This window comes from Thermochaetoides thermophila (genome assembly GCF_000221225.1).
Source record: "Thermochaetoides thermophila DSM 1495 unplaced genomic scaffold scf7180000011806, whole genome shotgun sequence".
Classification (NCBI taxonomy): Eukaryota; Fungi; Ascomycota; class Sordariomycetes; order Sordariales; family Chaetomiaceae; genus Thermochaetoides; species Thermochaetoides thermophila.
In genome coordinates, this window is record NW_006383023.1 from 616,991 (window position 1) to 633,185 (window position 16,195).

At 53.1% G+C, this 16,195-nt stretch overlaps 5 protein-coding genes across 5 annotated transcripts in view; 3 read left to right on the forward strand and 2 right to left on the reverse strand.

The window, feature by feature from the left end:
• The window catches only part of CTHT_0002150 (uncharacterized protein), a gene marked incomplete at both ends in the record, with an annotated part of 942 nt that extends 509 nt beyond the window's left edge, over positions 1-433 (reverse strand). Inside the window, one exon of the mRNA XM_006690700.1 lies at positions 90-433. Coding sequence (XP_006690763.1) covers positions 90-433 — 344 coding nt within the window. The remainder of the gene's footprint in view (positions 1-89) is intronic.
• A 685-nt stretch (positions 434-1,118) lies between these two features.
• Positions 1,119-2,155, forward strand: CTHT_0002160 (nifu-like protein; the record flags this gene model as incomplete). Its single annotated transcript, XM_006690701.1, has 2 exons — positions 1,119-1,958; positions 2,015-2,155. 2 exons carry the CDS (start codon positions 1,119-1,121, stop codon positions 2,153-2,155), a joined length of 981 nt encoding a protein of 326 aa, XP_006690764.1.
• Positions 2,156-8,083: 5,928 nt separating this feature from the next.
• Positions 8,084-10,955, forward strand: CTHT_0002170 (uncharacterized protein; the record flags this gene model as incomplete). The annotated part of the gene is made up of 3 exons (XM_006690702.1): positions 8,084-9,449; positions 9,517-10,204; positions 10,286-10,955. 3 exons carry the CDS (start codon positions 8,084-8,086, stop codon positions 10,953-10,955), a joined length of 2,724 nt encoding a protein of 907 aa, XP_006690765.1.
• A 1,529-nt stretch (positions 10,956-12,484) lies between these two features.
• Positions 12,485-13,609, reverse strand: CTHT_0002180 (putative thij/pfpi family protein; the record flags this gene model as incomplete). Its single annotated transcript, XM_006690703.1, has 4 exons — positions 12,485-12,646; positions 12,727-12,760; positions 12,832-13,429; positions 13,486-13,609. 4 exons carry the CDS (start codon positions 13,607-13,609, stop codon positions 12,485-12,487), a joined length of 918 nt encoding a protein of 305 aa, XP_006690766.1.
• Positions 13,610-15,357: 1,748 nt separating this feature from the next.
• CTHT_0002190 (urease accessory protein ureG-like protein) lies at positions 15,358-16,167 on the forward strand (the record flags this gene model as incomplete). The annotated part of the gene is made up of 1 exon (XM_006690704.1): positions 15,358-16,167. The coding sequence occupies one exon, from the start codon at positions 15,358-15,360 to the stop codon at positions 16,165-16,167; it is 810 nt and encodes a 269-aa protein (XP_006690767.1).
• Between the last annotated feature and the right edge of the window lie 28 nt (positions 16,168-16,195).

Consider the following 16,195-nt stretch of genomic DNA (forward strand, 5'->3'; position numbering starts at 1 on the left):
GTAGGAGGTGTGTGTGTGTGTGTGTGTGTGTGTGTGTGTGTGTGTGTGTGTGTGTGTGTGTGTGTGTGGAGTAGTAGTAGTATACATACAATGGGCTGTGACACCTCGGGCACTTGTATTTGCCATCCATCTTGTTGCAAACCACGCAGGTCTTGGTACCAGCTGGTTTGTTGTTCTTGTTCACCTTCTGGGACGACGAGTCTTCATTCTTGGAATCAGAGGAAGTATTTTGGGCAGAGTCGCAATTCTTGCCGTTTAAATAGTTGCTCTCTGGCGGGGCCGCGGGGCCCTGCGCCGCGCAGTCGTTGACAGAATTGTCACCGTTGAGCACTTGCGCTGCACAGCCCTCAAGATGGTTGTCGCCGTCAGGGATGCCATCCCCAACTGGGCAGGTCGGGAAGGTGTCGGGGAGGACTGGCTTTGAGAAGGACATGTTGACTTGGCGCTAAATCACGGTCTCTGCTTCCTCCTAGCAGTCAGCAATGTGTTAGATTGAATTAATTCTGTGCGACTCATCCCAAGAAAGCAGAAGCCTACTGTTCACAATAAATGTTTTCGCTGCAGTGGAAAGTCCAAGACCAGAAAACCGACTCGCGCTGTCGTCGCACTGATCAAGATAAAGTAAATATTGAGATGTGCACCCAAATCTGGCGGTAGACAAATTATGTCATATGTAATATCTTGTGGAAAGACAATTGATAGCACAGGACGACACAGATCGTGATGCTCGGTGCGGTGTTGAATCAACGCGATAGTGACTACGGTCGTCGCGACAACAAGATTGGGCCTGGGGAAAAAGTTCAAAATTTGGGGCCGCCGAGAGCCTAGGGAGGATGCTATGACGCAAGTTGACAAGGGGCTGAGAGCCCCACAAGGACCCCTGGCCAGCGGCCGATCGGATTTGCTGGGTTTGTCAGCGGATCAGCGAACCCAAAACGCAGCAATCAGTATCTGCCATATGCTCGGAATCGGGAGATGCGCACTACGGGCTGCGGCAATGCTCGGGTCTCCACAACTCTGCTTTGCGTGCTTGGATCTTGCGCTGAAACTTTAATTTTCTTACTTTATCCTCTGTTCTTCAGCAACGCCAAACCGACCCTTTTCATCACTCAGTCACCATGTCAATGAACAGAGTATCAAGAGGCCTTGTGCCTCTCGTATCAAAGCCCGTTCGGCCCCTCTTCTCACAGCAAACCCCCGCAGCTGTCATCAACTCCCTCAGACAAGTGCACACCCGTACAAATGCTGTCTTCAGCCCGTCTAACCGCCGACCACACCTGCGACCCGTCTTTCGTCCATCTCCCCTCCTCCCAACAATCTCCCGCCGAACCATCTTCATCCAGACTGAGCCCACACCAAATCCCGATGCCCTCAAGTTCCTCCCCAACCACAAGATCCTCCCCGAGGGCATCCAGACCTCCTTCATCGAGTACCTCTCCCCGCGCTCGACCATTGCACCGCCCTACCCCTCGCCGCTCGCCTCCCAGCTGATGGCTGTTGACGGCGTCAAGTCTGTATTCTATGGCCCTGACTTCATAACTGTGACCAAGGAGACGGACGCAAACTGGGCGCATATCCGGCCAGAGGTGTTCTCCCTGATTACAGAGGCCATCAGCGCGGGGCAGCCGATCGTGAACATCACACAAGCTGACGCTGCTCAGGGCGGGGAGGCTGCGCAGACGGGTGAGGCTAGTGCGACACAGAGCCAGGGAGAGCGGGAGCAGCAGGCGGAGAAGGATAGTTTGGCATATGATCCCAACGATGATGAGGTTGTAGGGATGATAAAAGAGTTGTTAGAGACGAGGGTGCGACCTGCGATTCAGGAGGATGGTGGCGATATCGAGTTTAGGGGGTTTAAGGATGGGTATGTACATCTCAAATTGAGGGGTGCATGCCGCACGTGCGATTCGAGCACAGTGACATTGAAGAATGGAATTGAGGGCATGTTGATGCATTATGTGAGTTTCTTTGATTCCATTCAACCCCCGCTCGATAGGGAGCTAATACTTGGCAGATCGAAGAAGTCAAGGGCGTTGTCCAGGTCCTGGACGAGGAAGAAGAAATCGCCCTGAGGGAGTTCCAGAAGTTTGAGGAGAAGCTAAGGCAGCAGAAGGGTCAGGTTCCTCCCTCCCTCCCTATTGACTCCGTGAACTGAAACATAGCTCAGGCCCGTGACCTCTTAGCTCTCATTGTGCACTATTATGCTTGTGAAGGATATATACCACTCCTATGTCAAAATACTAAAGGGAGATTGTTGGCTTGTTACGGCGTTACTAGGTGGTTTCTAAAAGATAGAGATTACACCGAATCTGGAAAGATGAAATGCTATGGGTCGAGGATGCCGTTCGCTAGGAGAGGCCCTATTGCGATAGAATAGGAAGGTTATCCTATCAGCTGCCGTGATATTTCAACACTGAGAAACTTATTGCTCACAATATCCCCATTACTGTTCGTTCAAGTTCACCTGCGGTAGACGGCCAAGACGCATGGCCGGCACGAGGATTTGTCATTTTCAATCAGCGTCTCATCGACTATCAACCAATACCATGGTCAGTACCTCAGTGCCATCCTGACAATTGTCCCTTTGACGCCAGATCCTCCATGGAATTGGTTCTTGAAATCCCGAGACAGACGTGCTAACCAGAACATACCGTCCACGCACAGTGATTTCACGGCTCTGCGTCACCCCTCTTCTTCTTTCTGTTAATTTTCTGCGCCTGCCCTTTGTAATTTAGCACGCATAGAAAGCGCCTAACCAATATGAGAAATCTCTTGTCCTCATACAGCTAGAAATGGGAAGCCCAGTTGTGTGTATCTAGTTGGCCCGCAGGGAAGTAGAAAGTCATACATGGCTGGCCGGCTGAGGGGCACTACATCATGCTAAAGTATCAACATGCATATCTGATACTATGGGGTTACTGGCTATGATCATGCCATTTGGATAACGCATTTTTTTTTGACCTGATACGGCTGAGAGGCTTATGCTTCACGCCTGGCTTTGTATGGCTGCTTCAACCCCTCCCCTACGTACACCAGCAAAGAACGCTTCCACGAGCACAAGGCCAGTACAATTATGAACACGGGCACAAGGTGATGTGAAGAGAAGGGACAGGCTAGGATCATTAGAAATTGGGCCAACCAACGTGTTGTCCCTGCTTCTAGTACTTGTGATTTGTACAGTACTTTGGTTATGGTCAAAGGTGAAAATCTGGTGTAGAGACCCAAAGAAGGACTCCCTTTAGGTAGATGATATGGTAGGGTTAGGTGACGGGAAACACTGCCACAAAACCATATCGGTACCTTCTGTGTGCGATTCTGTTCGCGCCTTTCGCAAGCAGATATCATTGACAAGGGAGGGGCTTGAATGCTCTTTTGGCTCTGGCGGGGTAAGAAAATACTTTCTAGCCGGAGAACCAGGAGATTGGGAATCCGTTTAAACAAGAAGAAGCAGGGTCTTTATGTGACCGAAGTCTCCCCGGAGAAGTTGCCATGATGAGGAAAGGTTGAGATGGAAACTTCTTGGTGATGATGACGGTTCAAACATATGTACTTAGGTTGGTTGCAATGATGGTGAGAAGAAATGGTTGGGTTACCCTGTGCTGAACCCACGCAAGGCTGTCTTGATTCTAAATAAATACTGCCTTACCATCCTTCTAATATATTACGATTAGGCTGGTTGATACGCTTTTGCCTTGTTTCTATCCTATTGGATCAAGCAGCCACAACGGCAACCAGCTAGACGCAAGCCTGACGCCGTCTCAAAAACAACATTGCCCCAAAAGTCTCATCCAATCTAGCCCGGTCTTTGCCTCTTCGATGGAGAGACATGATCGGCGAATGACGCTTGATGGGATGGTCTTGTGGCGGGCCGAGTAAGTAGCACAGGATCTTATAGAGCCGAGAACCTTATATTGGTACTTGTACGCATGGGGCATTTCGCGACCATCCATTCGAGAACTCGTCATCTTGCAGCAAAGCAGGCATGGAGATGGGGCTTCCCTTGCAGCGGCAGCAGCAGCAGCCCCAAGAGAGAGAATATGGGCCCATCCTATGTAAAGGGTGGGGGGACCGCGTGATGCAATTGCAGCAATGGGCCCTCTCCACTCACTCACAAGATGGAGGTGACGTCCGTCCGTCCCTTGTTGGGATGCTGAAGGCTACGAATGGGATAGATGGGTTGGACGGGCAGCGCAACCCGTCGCGGTGGGTATGGTTGAAGCTTCTTTTCGATCCAGCAGCAGCAGCTTGACTGTGGGCAGCTAGTGCATGGATGCAGAACGAACTGTTGGTACTTAAAACACCTGTGGAGCACTGTAAATGGATTGCCTATGCTTACCTATGTACCTTTGACAAATGGCCAATGGCTAGTAACGTTGAACGATACACAGTATACCCGGGCGTTTCTTGACGAACTCCAAATGCCATGATGCGGGGAACCCGTTCAACTGGGTTGCACAGCAGCACTAGACATGCCACTTTTCTGCCATTCCTTACCGCAGAAGTGTGTGCGACCTGGCTGGTTGTTTGTCCGAGATCAATGCTGCGGAGGTTTCGTCCACACAAAGTTAAACGGACAGAGTACGTTCCCCTCCCCTCCCCTCCGCTCCGTCAGTACCGTACCATGTATGGTGACAGCAGCTTGCTGCGAGCGATGTCAAGCTGCATCTCGTTTGACGCCACCGACGGCACGGAGCAAAGACCCTTGGGGGCGGCCGGTGAGCTATGTAGGACGACCTGGGGTTGTTGTCATGGATACCTATGTGCGAGAGCAGGGCGTTGCAGTTCGCTCGGCGAAGGTGGTTCCTTGGACCTGCAATTGCCAACCGTTTTAGGCGGCTTGCAGGTCAAGCAAAACGTTCCGTTGTGTCGTAAATTGTCTGTGGAGAAACAAGGTTCCTTTCAGGACATGTCCGGCTGCTTGGCGGGGGTTTTGGCGAAGGCACATATTGGAAGCCTGCAAGTGGTCAAAATATCCTGTCTTCAATCATCAGGGCGGGCTGCCATTGACGAGATGCTATGTGCTTCTAGCGACCATGCTATAAGCTCGGCGGCAGGAGAAGAGGTCGAGGTGGTGTCGCAGTGTCGAACTTGTGGACGGATGCGGCTTTCACTCCACGAGATCTACAACCATTGCCGTAATTCAACTTCCATGATTTATTGGCAGCATGGTCATTTCCATTGTTGAGCATGTCAAGGGATGCGACGCTAGCTATGCTTACTTGAGTACCTGCACACAGAAGACCCGAGCAACCATTGGCGCCGGTATTGTCCATGATGCCGCAGAAGGACACGTTCCGGGATGCGGGCCTAACAATCTATGCCCCACGATTGTTGATGCATCAGAACACTTCTCTCGAAAAGCGTTCCATCCTCGACGGCTCATCGTCCATAGCCATTGCCCATGTTGCATGGCGCATGGTCTGGAGAGCTGCAAGCCTTCTCTGGTAGTCCCTCTTTTCCCCGCCTTCAACGCGGAGACCCCTGACAGACCAGCAGCCAATTCGAGAGTTTGCAGGGATCATGGGTTCCAGACGGCCCCGCAGCTGCTCCCACAGTGCGACTTGGTCTGTGGACCTCTGCCAAGCTTGGGCTGCTTTTGGTAATGTGCTGTCGTGTAAGACACGGAACCAGGGAGAGAGAAGTGGATCGACAAACTGCGGAAAAAAAATATGAATGCAGAAAAAGTAAGAGAATAAGCTTCATAGGAGGTTTGAAAAAGGTGACTGATAGTGACGGAGCACGTTACCTGTGCAGGAAGTAGAGGGATAAGCTGTGTCTGAGCTGAGTTGGGCAATATAAGCACCTGCACCAGGCTGTGTGCAGTGCAGTGCGCAAGAGCAACGCCGGCGCACAAAATCTACTGGATGGTACTTGGCCATGGCTTGATGTTCCCTCCTCAACAACAGGCCGCAGAATCGCGATTATGGTTCGGAACACCCAGGATTAAAAAGATCTCGATCTGATTAATAGCCGTGATAGTCTGAGCTTATTTTCTATGGCAAGTCTTCATCAATTTTGTGGCCGATCATCAGACTCATGACAGTGCGGATTACTGTGCGCAAAACGGTGGAGTGACTTGACCCAAAACCTCAACCGGTGAGTGGTGAAATCTGCAGGACAACCTGCTCTGGCTTGCGTGCCATCGAACACGACAAGGACACACCACCATTTGTTGCAGCTGGCCATCCAGACCTCGCCGTCGACCCTCCAGTTGTCTCAGCTTAAGTATTTGCAGCATCTGCTCCAGCTCTCAAAAGTGAATGTTGTGCTGTAGAAATTACCTGCTTCGAGCCCATCCCACAGGACAGTCCCCAACTCTGTGCTCAGCCCAGCGCCAGAGCAAAAGGCTAGCAGCCAGCGTTTGGATTCTGCAGACCATCCACCAGTGACGCTGCTGTCTTTGTCGCTGCGGGGTCACCGTTTCGTTCCAGTGCCCCCAGCCCACGTTTTTCAGATGTTCCATGATCCCTCCCTGCTTCTGCGCCTGGACCGCCAACAGCAATCGTGAGGTTTCGTACGGGACGGCAATCCGTAGCGGTCCCGGCCTGCTGGGCAATTCTCGAAGGCCAGAGTCCCGCATCGTCTCGGCCAGCCTACTCCGATTGTCTGGGGAAATCTGATTTTGGACGCCCCTCCCAGGCAGATTGTCCGCCCTCGAAGCATCGCCACGGGGTCAATGTATCGCGGCCGTCGGCGCACCTGACTGGGTCCACTAGCAAACCAGCCACTAAGAAGCCGTGTCCTTGCCTCCCAGCTTCCCCGCCCATCCCCCGACCCTACCCACAACTATACCCACCCACCTTACACCCTGACCTTACTAACTTGCCTTCCTTACCTTTAACCCTGACCTTTACCTACCTACCTTTACATAGCACTTGGCTCGGAGCCACGAGAGAGCGAGAGCGCTGACCTGCAACCTTGCGCGTTTCATTAATCCGTCCGTGGACTTCAAAGCGCATCTTCATCTACCTTTTCCTTTTTTTCCCCCCTCCTGCTACCCTCCGCTCTCTTGTCAGCCCTTACCGGGCCTTTGTCCTCTCTTATTCCGTTTTGGGGGATCGACTTTGCGTGGACGACGCGCGCATCCTGCAACGTTGCCTGCCATTCGGGCATCCTCCCCTCGACACTAACCCGAGCACTCATAACGCAAGTCTGCCCACACCCCGCGGCCGCGCGACTCGGTTTCCTGCCCTCCTTCAGGTCAGTCGAGCGACGGGATCACTTGCTATGGGAGCTTGCGACTAGCATTTCGTCGTCGCATACTCCACGGAAGCGGCCCGCGACATACCACAGCGTCTCTAACTGCGGGCTTCATCTTGCCGACCGACAAGATCAATCCGTACGGTCCGACCCGTCCCGGCGAACAACTCGACTTTCACACAATAACCTACCGTACGTATACCACATAATACTCTGTCCTAACTTCGACTTCCTGGCTCGCATGATCACGGCGTCCCAATCCTCGACCGAGCTGCCGTCCTGAGCCTTTCACGATACGTTTCACGACCTCTTCGACTAGACTCGGAATAAAAAAAATAATAAATAGACGGCTCGGAGGAAATACCCATCGCATAGACTTGGTGGTTCGGGTTTCCTGTTTGTGTAAAGGAGTAGGTGGCCCTAGCTTTGTTTTCGCGTGACCAGCGACGTCATTTTCGAACCTTATGGCTTTTGGCCGGAGGTCTGTTCGGACGAACTCGACCCTAGGCGAGTGGCCGCGAGGCTTTGGCTTTTTTGTGTTTTTCTCCCCTACGCACGATGCACATCACAATTGCGATGAGGAGATAATGATAGTTTCGAGCCTCTGATCTGGCGGCGCTAACTCTGTTGCTTGGCAGTTCTGGTTCTGTTTCGGCATTAAAACGGTCTCTTTGTGACAGTCTCTCTCACACACATTTCAACCCCCTCCTTCCTCGCCCGAGCAAACCTCGCCACCGCGGACCCTCTTGACTGGACCTTGCTTTATCATAGAAAGGTTACAAGTCACTTGAGGTTCTGCGATTGATGAACCATACATCCTAGGCACCGGCCGCGAGCTTCATCCAACAGCGATTATCATCCCGAGTCACCTCTCATCCTCAAGATGAGCTCCAGCGTCATCAAGCCTGGGACCCCCTCCAAGCCAGGCCAAGGCTCCTTTCCTCCCACCAGCCAATCCATCCTACGGGACAAGCTGACCCGGAGGTCGAGCCCTGATTCAGAGGCGCTCGCAAGCTCCGATGAAGAAGGCGAGCTTCCGCCCCTCGAGAACCCTACCCCTCCTGTGCAGCCTCACAAGCCCGTGCGCCGTTCTTCGTGGCTGAATGAGACATCCCAACCACCGCTCCTGACCCAGCGCAAGGGCTCATTTGCTAGCAGCACTATGTCGCCTACCGCCTCTCATCCGAGCACTCCGGCCGGTGAGTCTGGCGTTGCGGGCTGGAGCACTCACCCTGCTCTGAGTCGCATCCACACAGGATCGAGCGCCTTTCCCTGGTCGTCGGGCATCTGGAACAATGACAGCAAGAAGGACGCTGCCTCGCGCTTGGCCGAAGTGGTGCCTTCACCGACCTCGACCGTGCCGCCCGGCAGCTCAGGCAACTCCTTCTTTAGCGAGAGCGGGGCAACTCAGGCCTCGCCTGGCCCGCGTGATCCTCCTAACTCGCAGATCCCCTTCGCCATTCCGCTGCACCCAACTCCCAAGGCTTATCGCTCCCAGTCTTACTCGGTCGGGCAGCTTGAACCCGATGCGGCGATTCCCTCTTTGACCGCCTCATCCATCTTGGGCAGCCGCAGCAGCCGTCTCCCGCACGGTCTCCATCATCGCCCGTCTCGGCCTAGCATGCTGAGCGAGATGTCCAGTGAGGGCATGCTTGGGAAGGTGAATGAAGATGACGATGACACCAGCTCGGGTTCTATCCATGGAAGTCAGCAGCACCAGGACCCCGCCAAGACCATCGAGATGCTCCAGCGTGAGAACATGATGCTGCGGCAACAGCAGCAACAGCTGCAGAGCGCACGCCTTCGCCCTCGTGCTTCCACGTCCGGCGCTTTCGGACTCAGCCACAGCTACCTCCATCAGGAACCGCTTCCTGAGGAGTCCGATTACGCGGTCGATGACGAGTTGAACGAGGTTTCTGACTTGGCCGGTCGGAGGAGCCTTGCGCGTCGCATGAGCGAGTTTGGCGCCGGCCCCTTCAGGAACCCTTATTTGCTAGAGAACAAGAAGCTCGAGAACGTTAAGAAGGGCATCTGGCAGAGCTCTCTGGGATTCGGCGGCTTGCCTGAACTTCCCCAGAGCAGGAGGCACTCGTTTGCGGATGTCCCGATCCCGACCCGGCAGGCTTCGATCAGCTCCATGAGCGAAGCTGCCAAGGCGCATGAAGCTGCTGCCCGGGAAGAGGCTGCGCAGGCGCAGGAGCTGCACTCGGCGTATCCCGAGAACCACAACATGGCTGTTTCTTCACAAGGTAGGACTCTACTTACTTACGCCTACCCGGTTTTCTCTATAATGGTCGGTCAACTAACATGAACCAGTCGCTCCGTACTTCACTGGCGGCAGCCTTCTTGGACCCCAGCAGTCTCTCAACCAGGCTGCTTACAACCAGTTTCCGGCTCCGTCGCACTACTCTGGTCTCTCTGCACCCTACTCTAACCGGACTGGCTCGCCTCACCGCAACATGTACGGCATGTCACAGTCAGGACCTCGTCGCGACCAGCCTCTCCACATCGTTCTCTTCAAGTGCTCGCGTGCCGACGTCTTCTATATCCAGGAGGGCACTGGTCTTACCGTCAAGCCCGGTGACCTGGTGATTGTGGAGGCCGATCGTGGTACCGACCTGGGCACAGTGGCACGGGATAACGTTGACTGGCAGACAGCCAAGGAGCTGAAGGAGCACTATGCCGAAGAGCAGTACAAGTGGCTCATGATGTACTCGCAGAACGCGGCTGCGGCACATGATGGTGTCAACGCAGGTCTCATGGCATCGTCAAATGGGCTCCATGGCAGCGCCGTGGGCGGCATGGGCCCCCCGCATCACCACCACTTCCAGGATCCAAATGCGGGTGAGCTGAAGCCCAAGCTGATCAAGCGCCTGGCTCAGAATCACGAGATCCTTGCCCTGCGGGAGAAGGAGGGCAACGAGGCGAGAGCCAAGCGCGTGTGTCAGCAGAAAGTCAAGGAGCATGGCCTCGACATGGAGATTCTCGATGCCGAATTTCAGATGTAAGTCTCTCTTGAAAAAAAAAAAACAAAAAAAAAACAGAAAAGAAGCTTTGCTTTTTCTCGAGATACTAATTGTCGCAGGGATTGGAAGAAGCTTACTTTCTACTACTTCGCCAACACCTACATCAACTTCAACGCTCTAGTCACAGATCTCTTCAAGATTTACAAGACGCGCATCTGGATGTCGGCGATCAACCCAGCTTCGTTCGCGAACCCTCACCTGGGTCTGCAGGCACCCAGCGGCGTTGGCCCCGGAGCTGTGGTCAACCGTGGCCCAGCAGCTCGGCGCCAGCAGCAGCAAGAGGCGCAGCAAGAGTCACATGCGGCCTACTCTACGTCTAATCAACCCGGGCGTGGCCTGCTGCCAGCACCATACGGTCCCGAACGCCCGCCTGCCCTGGGATCCAACTTTGCGAACAACAACTACGCCTACACCAACCCGTACGCGGCATTCGGTAACGCTGTCCTCGGAAATAATGCCCTTGGCAATGCCGCCGCTGCTACGGCTGCAGCTTCCCATCCAGCCGGCGGTATCTCGCCGTATGGTGCCGGCATGACGCAGGGACTTGATGGGTTCGGTTCCAGCACGTACCAGCAGGGCGGTACCGTCGACTTTGCTGCGCGTGCCCGGTTCCCGAGCCCGCAGCCTGCCGCGGGGGTGGCACAGCACGACCAGGCTGCGCTTGCGTCGCTTGGTGGGCAGGGTGATTTGCTTGGTTCGTTCCAGGGCTTGTCGCTCAACTCGCGTTGATGTGGCTAGGGCCATGGGCAGACGCTTGTGCGCTGCAGCCTTGGGACGATTGTCCTCCCTTCTGATTACCCATTACCATTTCCTTTCTCTTCTCTCTCAGCTCATTTTCGGCACACACACACACACCACCTTCTCGGATCGGATCTTTCTCATCTGGATGCGCGATACGGCGATACAGAAAACTACTACAAGACGGGCGGGCTTACGGATGGAACATGAAAGACACTTACCTACTACTGCTAGTACTATACGGGACGGTCCACAACTTTTGTTTTATTTTTTTTTCTAGAGGCTTGACTTGGGAAACATGGTCCAAGATCGGCTGGCGGCCTACTTACTAGACGGATGCATACACCATTTCAGAAGGGCTGCTTTGCATCCTGGAGGATGCTTTCCTGATCATGGATTCTGTTTCTGTTTGCTATACCTTTTCCTCATTTATGTGAGCTTATTTGTGAGATTACGCTTGTTGGGTTCAAACTTCTTCACCAGACTATTCTAGGGAAATTTTTTTTCAGTTGCTTCTCATTCGGTTTTTTGTTTTTTTTTTTTTAATATTCGGTGGTTACCTCCTCCTGACTTTGGGCTTAAGGATTTTGTTACATTCTTCCTCTACCAAACGTAGGGGTCGGGCAAAATGAGAATAGCCTGCGGGTGTGAATCAAGCCTTGTTGACTCAATAGCAGGGAGACGTTTGCTCTTTTCTCTCACTAGCCTCTTACTTTTATCCTTCCATTCCCCTCCATAGACAGAGAGACAGCAAGGCAGACTACTACTATTACTACTGGCACAAGACTCACAGATCGGTTTACTCGGGCAAAAAACGGCATGTTCCTGTAATTCTTTTGTTTTGACTCTCTTCGTTTCCTTTTATCACCAGACTGGCCCGGAGGAAGAAAGACAGAAGAACGAGATGGGCACACACACATCACATAAAGAAAGGTTGCAAACAGCACAAGAACAAAAACTGCACAACAATCAGCAACAGCAGAAGAGTTTGGGTTTTTCTTTTCTAACTTACTTTGAAGGTCAAGACAATCTATGGGGGGAAGTGGGGTTAGCTGTAAACAGAGCAGTGGCATCTTTGCATCACAGACAAACGAAGAAAAGAAAGACTACTGCTGGTTTCTTCTGGCTTTTTGTTTGATCATTATGATGTTGCTATGTGAGATAGGTATGTATGAGATTGCTGGGTTTGCTTGATGTATCTATGTGTAGATTGATGAGACAATGCAGAGTTGTCTTCTTCCATGTTTGTACGGGCTAGCGATAGCTTATCAGGGTTATCATGTTAGCTTAGAATGTGAACAAAAACTCTTCATCTTTTATGGTCCATTCAAATTCGCGGAGGAACGTACTCTTCGTTCCGTTCATAACTTCTTTTCGCGCCAACTTCAGTAGGAGGTGCCTTCTAGCCAGCTAAATTGCTTGAAGACTCAACATCTCCATGAGATCAGACCCATCATGAATTCGTCGTCTTAACAGAATACATCATCGTCTTTCTATATATCTCCACAGCACCAACTTCGCTAATTCTGTGGCGGCACGCCATAATAATCCGCCCACGGATCATCCCTCCAGTCATCAATGATCGTGTGCTCCAGATGGCCAGCAATATCCTCAGCGATGGCTGTGCCGTTGGGGTACTTGGCTTTGATGAAGGCGAAGGCGAGGTCAATGCCAGCTGTTACCTGTTCCCATAAATCTCAGCACAAGCTTGTAATATGTTGGTCAGAGAAAGGAGACGACTTGCCCCCGATGAACTCCAAACCTTCCCGTCGTCAACCCATCTCGCTGGTGAGACCCTATTTATCAACACCTAGTATTAGTCTCTTCTCCCCTTGAAACCATGCCCCACCTGACTATCATGACTCACCACCTCACCTCCCTCCCCATAGCTGTGATAACCCCCCAAGCAGCCTTATTCGTTGTCGCCCGTCGTCCATCCAACACCCCTGCTTGTGCGGCTATCCCTGCGCCGGTGCAGATTGTAATGAGATACTGTAACTTTGGGAAGACAGCACGAATAAACTCAATCTCTGTCCCGAGGTCCGGAGACCGGGCGGCGGCGCCGCCGGGGACGAGGAGCACGTCTATGGACTGGGGAGGGACTGAGTAGGTGTGGGTGGGGAGGAGGCGGGCGTGAAAGCCACGTGGAGGGAGGGGGAAAGTTGAGGTTGAGTTGTCTGTTGACTTTGGATGCAGATACGGATCGCTGTTATCGTTGTTTTTGGGGCTAAGGTTATTGGGGATGACTTGGAACGGGGGCTCTGTCGTCACCGGTTCGTTGAGAGACCTGGCTAGGAATGAGAGACGAAGCTGAGGGGAATTGGGGCCTGTTCGGGACAGGGCTTGGAAGACTTCGAGGGGGCCGAAGACGTCTAGGGCGGAGAAGCCTCGCGGGAGGAGGACTGCGAAGTGGACTGGTGGCTTGGGAGTTGGATGGTTATCGTCATTGTAAGCGAGTTCAGAAACTGAGGGTGTTAGCAGTTGGATGCTATGTTGTGGGGGGAGACGTGAGGGAGCGTACAACTAACAGAGGCTTGTGAGCGTTGAGGGATGGTGTAGCTTGCCGTATGGTGGGTTAGGAGGACGAAGATGAGAAAGAGGGCTCGAAGGGAGAATTTTGAGTGGAAGAGGCTTGGGAGAAGCATAGTGTAGCTCTGGATTGGTGTCACGGCTATGATTCCAGGAAGTTGCTTATGAGAAGGCCTGGTAACTGTGGCACAAACATGTTGAATTTTTGAGAGACCACTCGAACTCATATATCCTGGTTGTTATGGGAAAAAAGAAAAAGAAAAACTTGCTCACTTTTCATAACATCAGATATATTAAAGCCAGAGATCGGACAGGCGGAACCCTTGGTGGTGACATTGTGGATGAGAAAGATAACGACAGCTGGATGGTAGTAGAGTCGGAATGAACCAGAAACTATTGATATCGTGTTCTTTATGAAGCACACAAAGTGGCACGGCAGGATCATGTTGAGTCCTGAGTTGAGCCGAGGGTGACAAAGACACACTATCCTCCTCCAGAACAAGAAAGCCCTTCGATAGCGGAAGTCTCGACAACCGAGACAACCTGAACTGCCATGTGGTTTATCCTGCAACCTCTGCAGTGCTAGTTATAGGCCAGGATTAGCTTGCTTGCTTGCAGGACCTTTTGTCAGCCAAATGGCCATCTTCAGCCGGGGAACGCCTTGGCAGGATTTCCCTCCCAAAGAGTGCCTCGGACGACAACAAAGTAAATCGTGGGGTGTTACGCTGGAACGGCACCTGTAATCCGCATAAGCATCTAGCTTAGCTCCAGGTACAGCTACCCTTCCAATCACCCTAAGTCCATCCAGAATATAGGTTGAGAAAAAAAAAACTCGACGGGTTGAAGCCCTCGACCACCATCCGTCGCGTTGGCTGTCACGAAGAAATAAAATCCCGTTAGTTATGTCGCTTTATACTATGTGTCACTACCAAAATGTTCTCTTCTTCTCAACCCCTTCTTCCCCCTTCGAAACACCACCGGTTATTAGCACCAGCCCCGAGCTCTCCAGCGCGTACTCCAGCCAGTCTACCAAAGCATTATTCGCCGTTACATGCCAGCGCCCGCGACTTTCGGGAGGCCGCAAAATCTGGTAAATAGGACATTCTCCGAATAAGCAGCCGCTACTATACAGTCAAGGCCACTCCTCTTAATGCTGCCATTCTTCACCTACCCTTAAGCCGGCAATCGAGCACTCCTCTCACAACAAGCCCATCACGAAATGATACGTTTAGTCTTCCCGAAAGCAGAACATCGAGATCCTTGTGTCTCTCTTGAAGCACAAGATCATCCATCGAGACTCTCTACTTGACCCGGATGCAGCTCATCTATTTCACTATGTTACCACCCACGAATCCTCGGAATGCTCCAAGCACACCGCAAGCACGACCCGCGTATCAAGTCACAATGACCTCTGCAAAGAACTTTTTCAACAGCCTTTCCAACCGCGGCTCCAGCTCAGACGAGCAAGAATGAGCACGTTTTCCTTGACCCTCGCTCGATTCAGGGCTCAGACTGGCACTGACGGACAAAGCCAAGACCACGACGGACACATTCAGGGTTAGGGTTACAACCAGCCGACGGAAACCGCCGACCCCCACGTTGGGTGTAAGCCGTGACGCAGGTGCTCGACGAGGACCCTAACGGACCCCTCCCCCTCACCGCGCGGGGCCGCGGGGGAGTGGGTACAGCAGCTGCTTCCATACACTGACCCCTCATCGTCCCTCAGCGACATTCTCTCTCTCTCAGCTTCACCTCAACCCCTTCTGCTTCACTCCCAATTTTCTCCGGTCAGCATCAATTCCTTCCATACATCATCAATCCCAACCCAAACAAGCAATTTCATATCCTCTCAACCGTCAAAAAAATGACCCACTCACACTCCCACGATCACTCCCACGCCGGCCACACCCACGACCACGACCACGGCCACACCCACGAGATCCTCACCTCCCCCGGCAGCTACCTCTCCCGCGAACCCCCTCTCACCAACCGCCCCTGGGGTCCCCGGTCCTTCACGATCGGCATCGGCGGGCCCGTCGGCTCAGGCAAGACCGCCCTCATGCACGCTTTATGTCTCGCCCTTCGCAAAACACACTCGCTCGCCGCGGTCACCAACGACATTTTCACACGGGAAGACGCTGAGTTTCTGGTGAAGAACAAGGCGCTTCCAGCGGAGCGAATCGTGGCGATCGAGACGGGGGGGTGTCCGCACGCGGCGGTGCGGGAGGACATCAGCGCGAACTTGGCGGCGCTGGAGGATCTGCAGGCGCGGTTTGACACGGACTTGTTGCTGATTGAGTCCGGGGGGGATAATCTGGCAGCGAATTATTCGAGGGAGTTGGCGGATTATATCATTTACGTGATTGACGTGAGCGGGGGAGACAAGATTCCGAGGAAGGGCGGGCCGGGGATCACGCAGAGCGATTTGCTGGTTGTGAATAAGACGGATCTCGCGGAGGCGGTGGGCGCGGATCTGGAGGTGATGGAACGTGACGCGAGGAAGATGCGGGAGGGCGGGCCGACTGTATTTGCGCAGGTGAAGAAAGGGGTTGGAGTTGAGCACATTGTGAAGCTGATTTTGAGCGCGTGGAAGGCAAGTGGTGCGGAGGAGGATAGACGGGCGAAGGGGGGGCCGAGGCCGACGGAGGGGTGGGAGGCTTTGGAGAAGGAGTAGTAGACTACTGTATGATATTTGGGAGTGG